Source organism: Montipora foliosa, chromosome 7 (assembly GCF_036669935.1).
Source record: "Montipora foliosa isolate CH-2021 chromosome 7, ASM3666993v2, whole genome shotgun sequence".
Classification (NCBI taxonomy): domain Eukaryota; kingdom Metazoa; phylum Cnidaria; class Anthozoa; order Scleractinia; family Acroporidae; genus Montipora; species Montipora foliosa.
Genome location: NC_090875.1, coordinates 42,127,336 through 42,144,835, shown reverse-complemented (window position 1 = coordinate 42,144,835; position 17,500 = coordinate 42,127,336). Strand labels below are relative to the sequence as shown.

Below are 17,500 nucleotides of genomic sequence, written 5' to 3'. Positions count from 1 at the left end.
CAACAAGTTTATTTGTACCACACGTAAATAGGGATACACGAAATAAGTAATGGACTTAAGAAAGGTACAATGCCCCCTAGAAAATAACTAAGAAGCTAATCTAGGTAGGAAGTAGGATAAATAATTTTACGTCTAAAGGACCTCTCTTGCTTGCCCTCTGGTGAGTTTTAGAGAGGCTCTGCTCGCAGGGTGGGTGCTCGTTAGCTTGACCAACGATTTTAAAGGCCCCAGAAAGCGAGCGAATATGGTCGCAGAAATCTTTCTCTCTGGATCAGGAGTCTTACAGTGCGGAAAGAACGAAACAATTTTTTTCGAAAATACGACCAAAAGTCTTGTTTCTTTGCGAAGCTGTTAAACATCTATAGTTCAAGAATTTATCAAAAATCAAACAAGTTTCTTTGATGTTCGGCAAAATCGAGTTTCATCCTGTCGTTTTCCGTTAACGCGTTATAAAATCGCTCGATCTTTAAAGGCCCTGGTCGTCATTAATGACGCTGGCATAAGCAAAAGAAACATGCACATAGTCAAGAACTATGGAATCCGGAGCTACTTACCACCCTTTGCTGAGACAAAACGACAATTGTTTGGGCTTTTCTTTTCGTGTTTAGTCAGGACATGGCTTTAGGCTGCACACGTTAAAGAAAAGTGACTCAATTAATTCACGTACTTATTGCACGTGTGTACTGGGCTTGCTATTCACGTGCGCCTTCTTAAACAACTACCACGAATATGGCGGAATCAAGTGCAAGAAAGAAGAAAAATAAGCGCAAATGCTCTGAGCATAGAACCAATTCCCAATTTGTTTTCTGTAGCCAAATATCAATCATCTGTTTATGTTACCTTTTTCATAGCTCCCGAAAAATGGCCTGACAACTTTAGGGGAATCCCCGGCAAGGCTGAACAGCTTGACATCGGATGGACTGTAAGTACCCCAAAAAATAAACGTCTGTTTTGGTCCTTCCTTGACACACAAATTCCGCAAGATTCACTTCCCATTTATACTTGTGCGATTTAAAAATTCTCTGTTTTTACCTTGGTGGAATCGAAGCAAATATTTTTTATCCGCAGCAGCGTTTTAGAATCGTTTTCACAGGTCCAACCTAAAACGCTGGAAGCTGGTGAAAACAACTAATCAACTGGAATTTCCCACGCTTTCTGCGTCATTGATTTCAAAAGTCTTCGCTTTCACTTAAGGTTATTCCCTGGTTTTGCATTGCGCAACTCCACTGCGCTGAAGTTCTTGCGTCATTGGCAAACGCATTTGCATTGATAAAATGGCAGATTTTCATTGACGCCAAGGTTACTCCAAAGAATGGCTATTGTCTCCTGACCGAGTACGGTAACACACATTTTTATTTCATTTTTTTGCTGGGAATGATGTCTTCATTGAGTAGTTAAAAATCAGCAAATATCTATGGCCAGTTTTTTGACGATTGTATAAAATTTTACGCAAGGAGCCATTACGAGTCGAACAGCCCACGCTCAAGTTAAATCTATTTTGGAGTGTTAAGTACTCACAAAGGCATTCAGATACATTTTTCAGGTATGTGGGACAATTAACCGTTGAACGACACTAGGCTCTGCGTCATATCATGTATTACATTTAAAAAATCGAGCTAAATGTGTCCATCATCGGGGATGCGTAGCAATTGTCAAAGTGACTTAAATAGCCGTATTCGTCAGCGTCGTACCATGGAAACAAGCACGGCTCCCCCCCTTTTTAATTACATTTTATCATCTTCTTGACATATTAGAACAGTATGCAAAGTTTCATCGGAAATCTATGACAAGGTCTATTTCTAGGGAATCACTTTAAGCCGCTTTTACCCGTTGAACCTTTTAGCTGAAACTTATGTGCAACGGCGCTGCACATCGAATTTCAGCTGGCGTTGCAACGTGGGAGCTGGTCTCGAAATGTTGTTACCAGATTCCCGCAAAGCAAGTCGATACTACAATCTTAGACAAAGTTATGGATTGCTTTTTCAATTAAGACAATTCAAAGAAACTTTCTCCCCACAGAGAGAGGCTGCAAATGCAATAAGTATTATTTATCTGACTGTGCGGTGGCAAGCACTTCATTTTGACTGTCAAATCCCGAAGGAACATCAACGGGAAATCCCGCCAGGTTCCAGGCTCCGGTTATTCGAAAGCCGATTAGCGTTAACCCACGATTAAATAGTCCAAATCCACGGAATAAATTTACCCTTCGATTAAATTCTGTTGCTCAAAGCTTGATTAACACTATCTAAGGAATAAACTAAGCGTTAAATTTAACACACCTAGCAAGGTGGATTAACTCACTAATCGAGGGAATTTTCCCCAAACAAAAAAAGATGGCGGACTTACTGTTTTGTGGTTTGGGCTTAATGCCTGGTCCAGTTAGAAGAAAAGCGAAAAAATTCAGGCTCCACGATGATTTTTCTTTAGACGAATACACTGACGACGAGTTGAGAAGTCGATATCGTTTTGGCCGAGAGTCAATTCAATTTTTGATCGACTTCTTCGTGACGACCTTGAATAGGCCACCGGTCGAAACCATGTCTTGTCAACAACTGTACAAGTCCTTGCTGCGTTGCGGTTTTTTGCCTCTGGAAGCTTTCTGCAAGCTATTGGAGATACCATTGGTTTGTCAAAGTCGACCGTGTCTTGCATCATCAGCAAAGTTTCCTATGCCCACGCACAAAAACAAGTACACTTCATCAAGTCACGGGCCATCGACCGAAGCCGAGATTGTTCAAACTAAACGAGGCTTTTACGACAAGGGAGGGTTCCCTGGGGTGATTGGCTGTGTGGACGGCACGCACGTCAAGATTCAGGGACCAACCGAAAACGAAAATGATTATGTCAACCGAAAGAGGTTTCATTCAATTAATGTGCAAGCGATTTGCAATCACAAAGGTATGTAAAAATGGCATTCAACAAATTTAAAGCAAAGTTTGAGACCGGCGGGGTGGTAGTACTTTCTTTTAATTTACTCTCAAGGATTTCCCTTTGGTATTACACTTTTTTTTTTTTGGTAATGAGATAAAAGCCTGGCAAGTAATTGTTTTAGTAAATTTAACAGCTTTTGTTGCAAAAGTTACACAAATGATGCGGCAAAAAAACGCAGAAGGACTAATGTTACGAAAGATAAAATCTTCGCTGAAAAACACTAGAAAATTGGTAAATTTTACGCCGGGAAACTTAAATATCTAGATGACCAAAAACTTAAGACCATGTCTTAAAAATTATTTTCTCCGAGCAAAATATCGAAGGACAAATCTACAAATCTATAAATTTCCAAATCTACAATTCTAGGCCTTAATCTGCGTATCAAACGTAAAACAAATAAAGCTGATGGGTACTGAGTCACCAACAGTGCTCCCCAGTCCATCCCATGATCTGTTTCTGATCTTCTTATATTTGAAAAGCAGATGTCGTTGACATCAACCTCGTCCCCAGTGTCTCTTTGTCGATCAACGACAATGGAGACCCTGGAAACGAGGTTGCTTTGACATGTTAACTGGCGAAGTCACAATTCAAGGTATAAGAACTATTAATGCTGCTATATCTCTTTGAGACAGACGACCTTCATTTATCACCGATTATGGGGCTGTTTACATGGCAAGAAAAAAACCGTGCATTTAGAAGATGCCAGTAAGCAAAATTTTTTCACTTTGCTTATGTGCAGTAATTTTGGTCCGGGTGGTCGAAGCAGCTGAGTGTTCGCCCGCCATATTCGTTTTTATCCCTTTTAGGATTTCACAGATTGAAAGTGATTTATAAGGCAGTAGGATGATCCTATCTCCCAGCTTCGAAAATTTTATCACCAGAAACATCCTTACGTAGAGGTCAAAGACAACTTTTTGCATGCAAACTGAATTTGGAAACCAAATAGTTCGAGGATGACCCATGTTAACACTCTCGAAATGTATTAATCAATTCTACTTTTTAAGCAGTTAAAAATAGCATTACCTAGGCACTACGTTCGTTCAAGTCAATAATGCCAAAAACCTCTTTGAGAGAAATATTTTACTGTCCTGCGCGGTGGATGTATCGATCATTACCCTGAAAACTCTATTTTCAACAACAATTTATCGTCCTTCACATATCGAGGACCAATGAACTCCTCGATTTGAGCGAACCTTTCATAGCCATAGAGCGAACCTCTTTGAGAGAAATATTTTACTGTCCTGCGCGGTGGATGTATCGATCATTACCCTGAAAACTCTATTTTCAACAACAATTTATCGTCCTTCACATATCGAGGACCAAAGAACTCCTCGATTTGAGCGAACCTTTCATAGCCATATCCGGTAGGGCAAATGGTTTCATCAGGCTGTTGGAAGGCAGGCGAGTTGGGATTTGCTTGTATGATCCGACTGAAGTCGCTACGGGGACTGGAATCACTCTGATCTAGGACGCTAACAGTGATTGTCCTAGCGAAAGGCCAATCATCGAAGGCATCATCGAAGTCTCCTTTTATCATATGAATGAACAGTGCCACATGTCTGCCTGTTCCACTGCCTAAGCCCTTGGGGTGAATTCTTATGCCAAACAGCTTGCCCTGGTGATCAATGTACACTGCATCAGTAAAGACTGGTGTTTCGTTTTCGCGATGTTGAGCAACCTCGGTTATTTTGAAAGTGAATGATGGGTTGCGTTCGTTATTCTTTTTTCGAGCCTTCTTCGGTTTTGACCTGCAACATGATCATTTTTTAGATCAGTGTTAATAAAAAGCCCCATCACTTCAAGCTTTTCAATAAGTCTTGACCACGAAAATGGGAGGTAATTTTTCCTAAGTTCCTCAGGTATTTAATTCAGATGCACGACGATTTTGATTAAGCGTCCCCTTACTCTCTGCCCAACCTCAACGTCACTCGCGGATGGTCTGGGAATACAGACAACCAAAGTCACAAATTGTCACCCAAACTCCAGTCCTCAACTACAGATAAACATGAAAGAAATGTGTATTTGACTTGCGGTTATAGACGAAATTGAGAAGTGATTCCGGCTCTTTAAGCACTTGTCTCTTAGAAACACCTATACATGCATACATTCATACATACTTAATTGACCGCTCCCCACAGGAGCTTTTCAGGGCCAATGAAACACAATCACGACAGAACAGAACATTCAACAACAGCTGTTAAGAATCCCAACTGGCCGGAAGCAAACCAGTTGGCTATTTACAAGTGCAGCCGAGAAGTTGAACCAGGGACTACCAGGAACAAATTCAACGAGTGGTCAAAACGGGTCCCGAACTCGAGATCCCCGGATGTCAAGGCAAGCGCTCTAATCACTGGGGCTCCTGCCTCCCCCCCCCCTAAACAAAATCAGTTGGCTACAATGGGAATCGAACCCATGATCTCTGCGATGCCGGTGCAATGCTCCACCAATTGAGCTATGAAGCCACTCAGTTGGGAGCAGGTAAATTTATTGGGCTCATGTGTTACCACGGTGAAAGTACTAATTAGTGAATGAAAGAATTTGACGAAAGGTAAAAGTGATCATCGCACTATAAGAGACAGTTGCTTAAATTGTCTACCTTTTGTAATGATAAACAGCTGCATTTACCCTTCACAAAACGTAACCCTAACCCTTTCACTTTAACCCTTACACTTAACCTCATAGATCGTTTTCATGTGAGGTCACGGCGGCCATGTTGGTGCACCTAAACAATAGGGAACTTAAGCAACGACGACGGCGATGACAACGAGAACGTCGCCTCAAAGTATAAATTCGCGTTATTGTAATCATTTCGTGACTATTTTAACTATTTTAATACGACAAGGATGTGGTAGTTCCTCAAAAACGACACTGGTCGGAACGGCGCTTAATTTAGGGGAGAAGATAAAACTTTATCGTCAAGTGCTGACGTTCTTCTTAAAACCTCAAATTTGGCTATTTCACGTTGTTGTTTTGCTGACGACGGCAAAGAAATGGACAAAAGTAAAAAGCGTAAGGGAAAGGCGTGCAAAGCTATTGTTTTTGCCCACGAAATACGCAAATTTGTGACGTTCTGGTTGCAGTCGCCGTTATCTTTGCTTAAGTTCCTTAATAAAACGGCGGCCATGTTGGTGTCTCCCAACTAATCCTCTGGGAATTGAGCTCTATTATCATGCAAACGTTTTCCTTTGTTTCACTGGAAAAACAAGGTTACTGATCACGTGAATGAGAACATTCTATTGTTGTAAATGGGTAGTAAATGCTTAGATTGATTTAAAAGGGGACACCTCCTGTTGGATACATCTAATTACTTTCTTGACATAAGTGGCAGAATTCCTCATCGTACTTCACTTGAAGATTTTTAAAAACAGAAAGAAATGATAAATTACGATGTCTTGACCGCTCTTCTGACAAAAACGCACTAATGATTTGCTTTTTCTTTGGCATTTTTATCCTTTATTTACAATTCATGATATTTAATTTTCTTTTACGCTTTTTACTTCTATATATACATGCCCATTTTTTTCCTACCGCCAACCTGATAATCACCTAGGAACGTCATACTTTATCGAGTAATAAACGTTTTTTTGTTTTTGCATAATTAGCAAACTGAATTATTTGAATTATTTGAACCCAGGGATCATATGAAGACTTGATGAAGCATGATCGTCCGGGTGAGTGTAGTCCTGAGAAGGACTGCATGTTCTTGGTCACACTGACTACGTTAACTTCAGCGGAAGTGATCCCGAGAATCAAGTGATTTGTGTAGTGTCGGTGAATCGTATAATCTCTGACCGTATTACTCTAATCAGTAGGGAGTTTAAGCAAAGACGACGGCTACGGCAACGAAAACGTCATTCCAAAATATAACTTACCGTTATTACAAGTATTTCGCGATTATTCCGTCTTGTTCACTTTGTATAATAAGGGCGAACTGTCCTGTAACTGAATGGGTACGAACGGTGTTCAAGTCAAAACAGAAAATGACTGTTTGATTGTTATATGCTCACGTTGTCGTCAAAACCAGTTGGTGATTTAACGTTGTTGTTTTGTGCAGTACGGGCAAAAAAATGCACGGAAATTCGTGCTGCACGTGCAGCACGCTTATTTTTCCTTTTCTAAGCAATGATATTATATTCTTGCTTTGCGGAGTTGCCGTAGCCGTAGCAATCGTCTTTGCTTAAACTCCCTAGTGATGTTGCTGGCTGGGAAGACTGTGATTGGGGCTCTGTCGTCGTTTGACTGTTCTGTTGGTCAATCGTCAATAAGTCGTTTGTATGGTGCTAGTAGTAGTTGGCAACGGTTGAATGCTTGTGTTTGTTGTTGGTTTTGTAAACCAGCTCTATAGTGTGAGTCGTTGGTGGTAGTTTGTATAAGTGCCGGGGAATTGCAATTAGCGGAGTCCCAGTCAATTTCGTGGTTCGTCAGTAAGTTGGTGTTCAGCAGTGTTCTTGTTGAGGTCACAGTTTTTAGTCGCATAAGGATGACATTCGCTCAGGTTCTCGAAACGACAGACAATGTTATCGACAAGAGCAGACGATCTTACTTCATTAAGTTTTGTTCCTGTTCCTATTTTTTGCTAAAGTTCTGAAAAAAAACCCATATAATCAAGGCTTGAAGGTTACAGTTGCGCTGAAAGGTTCGCATCATTTTAAAGGGATTTTAAAACGTTAAAAGACATATAATATCTAATTGGCTCCGGCAAAGTGGCGTAAGTGGTGGATCTAGTAGGAACTAAAAGAGAGGCAGACGTATGTAGCACTAATGTTTCACTGTGATCAATAAAAAGACAGACAGCGGATAAAGGAATCCACGTCTAACGCAAATGCGGGGCAAAATGTTCTCTTTTGCCTGCATCGTATCTGTCCTCTTCTCAGGATCATGGCCAGAAAAAAATGGACAGTCATAATCTGTTTTCCGTTGAATGAAATCATAAATCTCCTTAACACGATGTTTGATATTATTATTAACATCATAATAATAATAATAATAATAATAATAATAATAATAATGATAATAATAATCTAAAACATATAAACATAAAAAAAAACAATCGTTAGTAATATTGTCATTATCAGAATTATCATTATCATTATCATTATCATTATTATTATTATTATTATTATTATTATTAGTCATTGAAATGTGCCACTTGCCTCGTAAGTTGTTGATTCCATTGTTTTATCTCCCTTGGACGGCAGCACTTTTCTGTGGGCTTTTCTGTGTTCCCCATAGAAGAGACTAAATTACCTTCGCCTGGCTGGTCACCTGGAGGTAGAATTGGCGCCTGTGGTACTGCACATCCGTCACCTTGTTCCTGTACAGACAAGCGTGCCAGATCTTCTTGGATTGGCAGTCTCTGTCCTGTAGCTGTCTCACAAGAGCGATAGCTGTCTCCACTAGCGTTGTGGACGCTTGATCCATTGGCCTATTCAGCAACAGGCTCCTCTTCATGGTTTCCAGGTAACCCGTTGATCTGTTGGGCACCTTCACCAGAGTGAACTCTGAATTCATTCTCCGATGCTGGGTGGCAATTAGGGCTGGCCTGCTGCGAGTTAAGGCCCATAACAGGATCGTCCCTTTCGCTGGCTTGCTCAATTATGTCAGCCAGGCACCGGTCTCTTGTTGCTTCGCCTCTCTCAGCAGAACCACTTTGCCAAAGCCCATTATTTTGTCCACCAATCGGTTCAGTGGGTCTCACAGCAGTGTCGCTCAGCCCGTTGGCTTGGTTAGCCCCTGATCCCATAAGTTGGCTCTGTTCGGGCGCCTGCCAAGCCCCTCCGTCACCAGAGTTAATCGAGTGCGCGGCGGCATTTTCTTCAGTGTGGTTCAAGCTGCTGGTCTGATTAGTAGCTGTCTCAGCAGGGAGGATCGGTTCGGTTGAGTGTCCACCATCCCCTTCCTCAGTAATCACGGAACCGCGGCCTTCATCAGTTAGATTTGCAAGATCAAAGCGACTGTGGAATAAAATGAAAATGCTCCAAGCTTACGGATTAACTGGAGAAGAATTATGAAAGGCTCCTTAGAGCTACCTCATGGTATTACGTAAGCATGCACCTGCGTTTTTCTGCGGTGTTGGAAAGCTTAAGCACGCAACCTTTTGACAACCACGTTCCCATGGCAGGGTCTCTCTTCTCTGCCTCCGTCGACGATGGAGGCAGAGAAAAGAGACTCTGGGAACGAGGTGCTAACCGCAACCGGAAGTGAGCTGTTTTCCTTTTCAACTTGTCTTCACACAACCACATTTATATTGCTAAGTATTTTTTTTTCTATTTGGATGTCTAGTCTTGAAAACTAGGAGAAAATACTGTCCTGGCATGCGAAATGTTCACTTCCGCTTACCTTACCGTCCGTGTCTCAAAAAGACCCTTGTTGTCCCATTCGCAGCGGCCCGGGGGGAGGGAAGTCCTAAACAAAAGGCATCTCGAGGCTCTGGGAAATAAACTCTTACAATAGACCTTACTCACGATAGCCGCCGTGTTGGATTTGTCTTTATCATGCAAATTAGCTACACATTTCTGAGGGGGCAAACAACACAAGTTCGAGAGATTATCACGAAAATCTTAGCCACACATATGATTTGTTTCACGTTCATTGAATGTTTATCACCTAAGTAGTAAAATAGAATGATTACACAAGTTACTTCGATGTTTTTTTCGTGAAAAATGAGCAGATAACGAAGTAGAAAGTCAAAATGTCGGAGGCAATCAAAATATATTAAATTATTGTAAAAGGTGCTTAATTCTAAATTCTAAAATGTACTTTTAGCAATGTTAATTCAATATTTCGACGAGCCGATTTTCCGCAATTTGCCTTTATTCTAATGTTTGCCCCCCAGCATAACACAAGGCTAATTTGCTTGACAATTTGAAAACCAACATGGCGGCTATCGTGAATGAGGGCTATTTCCCAGCCCTCAGAGCCTCGAGATGATGTCGTTTGTTCAGGACTGAATTTCAATATATCGAAATTGGTCTATTGTCTCGGGTCCAGAAAATAGAAAAAAATTAAAGTATGCTTAATTTTAAGATTTTCGTTTATATATTTGCTCAAATCTTAAATATTAATTTTTTGTTAAAGTGCTACTACGATGAAAAAAAATCAGTTATCGTTTTCCTTCACATTTCGAAAGTAATTGAATTGAATGCTCAACAGGCGAAACTTTTTGTACTAATATTTTAAGTCCACACTTGGTGCGGTTTCGACCGATACGCTTTCAGCGATCTGGATCGAGAGAAAGTGATGTCATGTACTCACGCGACGCGCGCCAATAGCCCTTTTCACGTTTTCTCGTTTGCATTACAATATAATCTAGCATGTAAAAAAAGGTAAAGTCACTGCTTACGAGCCAGAAGCCCCATCAGGCCGGCCCTTATCTCCGGTTTCAGTAGCATTAAGCGACTAGGAGTATTTCTACTCCCCCCGGGATGGGATGCTAGTCCATCGCAGGGTTACCCCCAGCATTACGCCGGTACCCATTTATACACCTGGGTGGAGAGAGGCAACGTGAGAGTAAAGTGTCTTGCCCAAGAACACAACGCAATGTCCCCGGCCAGGTCCCGAACCCAGACCACTCGATCCGGGGCGAGCGCACTAATCATGAGGCCACCGCGCCTCCCAATCTAGCATGTATGTGAGGCAATTTCGGCCTATTTTGTAGTTTTAACCCGAAATTGCCAAGTTGAAATGCTTATTCCAAAGCAACAAACAATAAAGAAAACGAAGCATACATCTTTCTCCGGTAAAAATTACACAGAATACATGAAACTTGTCGTTTCGATCCTTCCTAACTTTTAAGTCTCGCGAGTGCGAACACCGTTATTAGAAGCGGAAATGACGACGGCCTCCATAAAGGGTCGAATAGAGGACCCTGGGAACGAGGCTCCACCGAAGATAAATGACCTGTGGTTTTGGTAATTTGCCAAAAAAAATTCCAGGTCAATAAACCTAGGAGGATCTGGCCACCTCTGTGATAAGGAAGAAGATGCAGGCCCGCCAGGGTAAGATCAAAAGATTGAAAGTCACTGGTAAATTAGGGAGCTTACCAGATGAAGTGGTAACACCTTGCAAGCAGAGCCTCCTTTTGTCTACGCCAAAAGAAAGGCCCTGCTTATTAGCAAGGTGAAGTGGTAAGAGCAACAAAAACAATCAAAGGTCAGCAGTTCTGTTTTTGTGATAAGCTGTATCTTTGCCACTGCTTGACTAAAACAATGTAAAATAACTTCACATTACGGTAGTCAGTAAATTAAGGTCTCAACAACCCGATTGCTCCAGCAGTCAGTCAGATGTCCAGCCCAGAGAAGCAATTTTCTGATGTCCTTAGCCGTCAAGCATTTGAGGGCATAACTGGTGAAACTGACACTCAAGCAATTTCTTAACAGGTTTTTTTGTTATAAGAACAGAGTCAAGCATACAAATATATAAAAACTAATCTAAAGGAAATGTATGGAAATAAATATAACTGTATACACTCATAACCATGTTGATATGATTGATGCATGTGTGGATTTCATGTACATATTATTCTGACTTTAGTTTTCTCTTCCTTGTGCAATGCTTGAATCAGCGATGTTTCAGATCACAAGACCAGTCTTCTTCAACCTCTTAGTGACAAGATTGAGAAGGCTGAGGTTGTAGAAAATATAGTAGTGTAACAACACCTTACTTTATTATTATTATTATTATTATTATTATTATTATTATTATTATCATTATCATTATCATTATCATTATTTATTTATTTATTTTGTTCACAGAAACTACGTCTCTCTCTCATCCATGGCCATCAGCAGCCAAGACTGTGTCATGATTGAGGTAATTGTATATAATATGCTTTTGTTATTGCATTCAGATTGTATTGCTTTTTTGCACTGAAAGGTTTTTTTATTAAATCAACTGCATTCAAATGCCAATAATAAACCAAAAAATCATATGAAAGAGTTGAAATATTGGAAAAAAGGTCTCACAGTTAATGAACTAAAATCAAATAGGAAAAAATATAGTTGTTTTTGTGTGAATTATTTTTCTGTTTAATTTTGTTGCTTAATCAACTTGTATTGCCTTTGTCATGCATTTTATACGCTTGTAAAGAGAAAAATACGTCACGCTTTCCTTTAAAGTATTCTTCACTACTTCATGGTTACTATTGCCATCTCCTCTTCCCTCGTTATTCAAAAGGAAAATGATGGCATTAGCGGTCAACACTTCATCTGTGCCATGCAAAGATGCTTTTTTCTTGGGAGAGGATTTACAGGTATCTTTGAAAAAATTACTAGAAGTATGTTTTCTCTGTTCAGGGTCTAGTTTTTGATAGCGGGTCTTTCAACAGGGCAACACAGCACAATTGCCAAGTTTTATGCCAGCCTTGGTAAAGGGTCAGTTTGAAGATTCAGTGTGAAGTATGGTTTCTGAGAAATGCCTCAAACGTTTGGGAACTTTCAAGAAATGACCCCCTTGTATAAGATTATTTTCCTACCCATGTTAAAATTTGATGCGGGATCCCGCCAATCCCACCTGGGATCCCATGTTCATCCCAGGTGGGATCCCGCCTTTTTCTGGCGGGATCCCAGCTGGGATCCCGACCGGGATTATGAAACGTCCCAGGTGGGATCCCACCATTGATCCCGGGTCAAATCCCGCCAATCCCACCTGGGATCCTGGGTGGGATCCCACCAATCCTACCCTGGATCCCAGGTGGGATCCCAACAATCCCACCTGGGAAACCAGGTGGGTCCCCACCTTTAATCTATCTATCTATCTATCATGCAGTAAGGATTTCAGGGTTGACCAGGGGATAAAAAAACCGGGGAAGCCGCGGCCACAGGGCCAGCCTGGCCTGGCCTCGCCGGGGTTGGCTGGGGCCAAAATTGAAAAGGGAAAGTGAAAAAACAAATGGTTTGCCATGGCTGGCCAGGGTCAAAACTGGCAAGTCAAGCCTTGCCAAGACTTTTCACGCAATTCCCGTCCTGTCCCACGGCATATATTCAGTGAACAGCTGTGATTCTTCCTAGTGTTGGACTACATTCAGTCAATTCACTGGTCAGTTTTCTGAAGTAATAAGGTCCTTTAATCAACATACAAACAAGTAGCACAGTTTCACATTCAGCTTGAATGGGTATTAATTTATGTACAGATCATTACATTTCAGAAACTGCAAAAACTAAAAAGGTTATAATATCCTGCTCCTGTAAAATAATATTCCAGCAAATCCGAGATGTGCTTGAAACTACAAAAAATCCATTACAGTCAAGCTATTAACAGTAACAGTTACTACCATAGCTCACAGGCAAAAAGATAGAATACAGAGTTCAATGCAGTACCTAAATTCATGTTTTAAAATTAAATACGAAAAAAGCTTTTAAACATTTTAGATAAACCACAGAACTATAACAAGTCTGCAAAGAGAGATCCTTAAATACATCATTATTCAAACCATAACTGGTCGAGGACACAGAATTGACTGCTAAGCATTTTTGTGTGCTGTAAAGGACCTTTCCCTGCTGTCCCATCAAAGAAACTGTCAGGAACTGTCTCGTTATACTCTTTCATGGCAACTTTAAAAAAATATAGTATATACAGTATTATTATACTTCAAAGATGCATGTACTAATTCCGCTAAATCACGTGCACTGATCATTTCTATTACAACTAAAGTGTGTGAAGAGTAAACTCATAAATTTGGATCTCTTTACTTACAGACGTCAATAATACCTTTCTCAGGCATTTTCTGCATTGATTACAGTAGTTAAAGTGACAGCATTTAGCATTTTTACGAGAAGGAATCATTTGTCAATCGCATACATATTACTTGCAGTATGAGCACTTGTTTTCCAAACCATTTGCTTCAGCATTTGCTCTAAAACTTCATTATTCTTCATTAAAGGTTTACCAAATTTTTTACAGGGTTATAGCATTTAAACCAAATTGATCGAGGTGTGAAAAATGTGAATTCTATATTATACCAGGCACGAATTACGGACGGGTTTGAGGTGTAAGCTTTGTTGTAAGCCACTTACAAGCTTACCACCTAACACACAATCTCTTATGCACAATCTCTATTATGCAAGGAAAACAGGTATGAATTAAAATACACATGAACTCACTGTGAACAAGTCGTTGTTATGGCAACCACAAGTAATAATAATAGTTACCCTCCTCCTCCACCCCACACCCTTCTTCTCCTCTTCCCCCCAGTCCCACCCTTTTTCCATCGCTTCCTTTTCTTTAAGGGGGGGGGGTGAATTTGTAGAGGTTTTTGGTAAAAGGCGCGTTGAAAAACAAATAGGAGCAATTTACACCCATATCTAACGGCATTACTAGCACAAAATTATGAGGATTGAAGGCTCGTGGGCTGACTGATTGGGTTACTGACTTACTGCCTCACAGGCTTACCGTCACACCATTAATCCCCACTCTACTTCTTCACACTCCTCCCCTTCGACCGCTTGGAGGGGAAGTTGGAGAGGTCCTTCCTTACAGGCATACAGGCTAACAGGCTAACAAGGCTTACGTGCTTACAGGTTAACAAGGCTTACAGGCGTACAGGCTAACAGGCGTACAGGCTAACAGGATAACAAGGCTTACATGCTTACAGGCTTACAGGCTAACAAGGCTTACAGGCTTACAGGCTAACTAGACTTACGTGCTTACAGGCTAACAAGGCTTACAGGCTTACAGGCTTACAGGCTTACAGGCTTACAGGCTTACAGGCTAACAGGCTAACAGGCGTAAAGGCTAACAGGCGTACAGGCTAACAGGATAACAAGGCTTACATGCTTACAGGCTTACAGGCTAACAAGGCTTACATGCTTACAGGCTTACAGGCTAACAGGCTAACAAGGCTTACAGGCTAACTAGACTTACGTGCTTACAGGCTAACAAGGCTTACAGGCTTACAGGCTTACAGGCTTACAGGCTAACAGGCGTACAGGCTAACAGGCGTACAGGCTAACAGGATAACAAGGCTTACATGCTTACAGGCTTACAGGCTAACAGGCTAACAAGGCTTACAGGCTAACTAGACTTACGTGCTTACAGGCTAACAAGGCTTACAGGCTTACAGGCTTACAGGCTTACAGGCTTACAGGCTAACAGGCTAACAGGCGTACAGGCTAACAGGATAACAAGGCTTACATGCTTACAGGCTTACAGGCTAACAAGGCTTACAGGCTTACAGGCTAACTAGACTTACGTGCTTACAGGCTAACAAGGCTTACAGGCTTACAGGCTTACAGGCTTACAGGCTTACAGGCTAACAGGCTAACAAGACTCACAGGCTAACAGGCTAACAAGGCTTACAGGCTAACAGGCTAACAAGACTTACGTGCTTACAGGCTAACAAGGCTTACAGGCTAACAAGGCTTACAGGCTAACAAGGCTTACAGGCTTACAGGCTTACAGGCTTACAGGCTTACAGGCTTACAGGCTAACAGGCGTACAGGCTAACAGGGTAACAAGGCTTACATGCTTACAGGCTTACAGGCTAACAAGGCTTACAGGCTTACCGGCTTACAGGCCTACAGGCTTACAGGCTAACAAGGCTTACAGGCTTACAGGCTTACAGGCCTACAGGCTTACAGGCTAACAAGGCTTACAGGCTTACAGGCTTACAGGCTTACAGGCTTACAGGCCTACAGGCTAACATTGTAACAAGGCTTACATGCTTACAGGCTTACAGGCTAACAAGGCTTACATGCTTACAGGCTAACAAGGCTTGCATGTTAAACCTGGATATATAGATCATTTTAGCCCACAGTCGAGTCTTATTCTGCATACATGTCATTAAAATAAGTAGATGCAGACAGTTGAACGAAAGGGCCAAGCGAAAGAACATGGACGCAGATTCGCGAGACAGGACACCGCAAATACAAGATCTAGCAATAGTTCCCGTATTGTCAAAACAGCGCTGTATAGTTTGTGGTGGGTGAGGCCCACTTAAAGGGCCGGCACTGCCAAGGGGTGATATGTGCGAAGTCTCAAGAGACTCTCAGTCGGTCTGTGTGCAGTTTGTGACAGTAATATCTTTCACCTAAATTTTTATTTTTCCTTACATATCTCTACAAGTTGCTAAGTTTTGTGCGTCATTTGAAAGCTAAGAGAATGCAGATTCATCTCTAGGCAATGATTTGGAAGTCAAAAAACGTTAAATAGTTAGAAAATTATTACTTGTTTTACTCCGTTGGGTTCAATGGTTCAATGTAACGCGACCGCAATAGCGACCGGAACCGAAGTGAAGTTTCACTGCAAACGTCTGACTCACTCTACATAAAAATAGCTAAGTTTATAGTGAGTTAAAAGGTCCGAAAAAAAAGAGAGATTGATATATAAGCGATGATCATTTAAGAGACCAAGTGACTTCCAAAAGGCCAAAAATTTTGTAGTATCTTACTTTGTGTTGAATTCTGTGTTAATACACTGTGCCATTGTGTCGCTTAAAATTATTTTCTTCAAAATATCTCAACAGATTGTTTAGCTCGATACACCAATTGATTAATAACGGACTCTATAGTCATCTGCAAACGACGATTTGGAGGTCAAGACCCGCCAAACTGAAGAATATTCTAGCCCCTTACACTCAGTTTACAAGAAGCCGCCTGTTTGAAGTGCGATTCTCAAGTATCCAAGTATACTGACATAACACGACTGATTACAATTGCATCCCTAAATATCCTCTTATGACATCTTTGCCATCCTTGTCGTAGCTTCATCTCTTCTCTAAAATGCTTTTCCTACCAAGTTCCACCATGACTCCCGCCACTAGTTGACGACATTTTGAAATTGTCGATCTAACCCAATCTCGTTCCTAGAGCCCTCGTTACCCTTCCGCTGGTCAAGGGACCAGGGTAACGAGGGCTCTGGGAACGAGATTGAACCTAACTTTGAGGAGCTGGCGCATGGGCGTAGGTGACAGTGTACCGGCCTTTAATATAGGCTTTACTGTCGCTAAACTACTTCAGAGTGACGACGACATTAAAAGAAAAGAACAAGAACTTTAATTTTAACTTGATACTGTTTTTTGAAACATTTTAAGTACCGCCGTTACAGTTACATGCTGTTTATCCATCTAGATGGACATCGCCTATGCATTTACTCAGCAAGTTGACCCCTGCAATATGGACAGCTGTAAGATTCGTCTAGTTTTGCTTCGCACCTGCAGTGCACCCATTGGGCGCACTGCTTTACGGTGCACTGCTGCCAGTCACCTTCCGACGACTTCTTACAGAGCGGGCATTTGTTTCTGTCCTTCCTGGAGTCCGAGGAAGTGGTTTTCTCTTTGTTTTCCATGGTCAATTCAACTGGTGTCACTTTGACCTGCAGCATTTCTGAAGCAGCTATAGGAAAGTAAACAGACAAATATTCGTTTCGGCGCATGGTTTATAGCAAAATTTCTAACTACTGATGTACGACAGGCTCCGAAAGCACACTTATTTCAAGTTGTTTCAATTAGACTGCGCGACAGCCGGGAATATTTGTGCCTAATATACCACATACCTATTTCCCACTTTAACCTCACTTATCCGTCAACCCGCACTATGCATGGAGCCATTCAGTTGATTTATAAATCAGAAGAAAT

At 41.4% G+C, this 17,500-nt stretch overlaps 2 protein-coding genes across 5 annotated transcripts in view; one reads left to right on the top strand and one right to left on the bottom strand.

Annotated features, from left to right (window-relative positions):
• The window catches only part of LOC138010263 (fibronectin type III domain-containing protein-like), a 64,597-nt gene that overhangs the window by 22,332 nt on the left and 24,765 nt on the right, over positions 1 to 17,500 (top strand). Inside the window, exon 13 of the mRNA XM_068857197.1 lies at positions 11,685 to 11,742. Coding sequence (XP_068713298.1) covers positions 11,685 to 11,737 — 53 coding nt within the window. The 3' untranslated portion in view covers positions 11,738 to 11,742. The remainder of the gene's footprint in view (positions 1 to 11,684; positions 11,743 to 17,500) is intronic.
• The window catches only part of LOC138009543 (neurofilament light polypeptide-like), a 15,404-nt gene continuing 13,291 nt past the window's right edge, over positions 15,388 to 17,500 (bottom strand). For 2 of the 4 annotated variants that reach the window (XR_011124432.1, XR_011124433.1), the window contains exon 9: positions 15,394 to 17,258. Coding sequence is in view for 1 of the 4 variants with exons in the window: in XM_068856614.1 (XP_068712715.1) it covers positions 17,229 to 17,258 (30 nt within the window). In the remaining 3 variants the exon portion in view is untranslated. Of the gene's footprint in view, positions 17,259 to 17,500 lie in introns of all 4 variants that reach the window. The other 2 variants (XM_068856614.1, XR_011124434.1) reach the window with 2 other exon arrangements.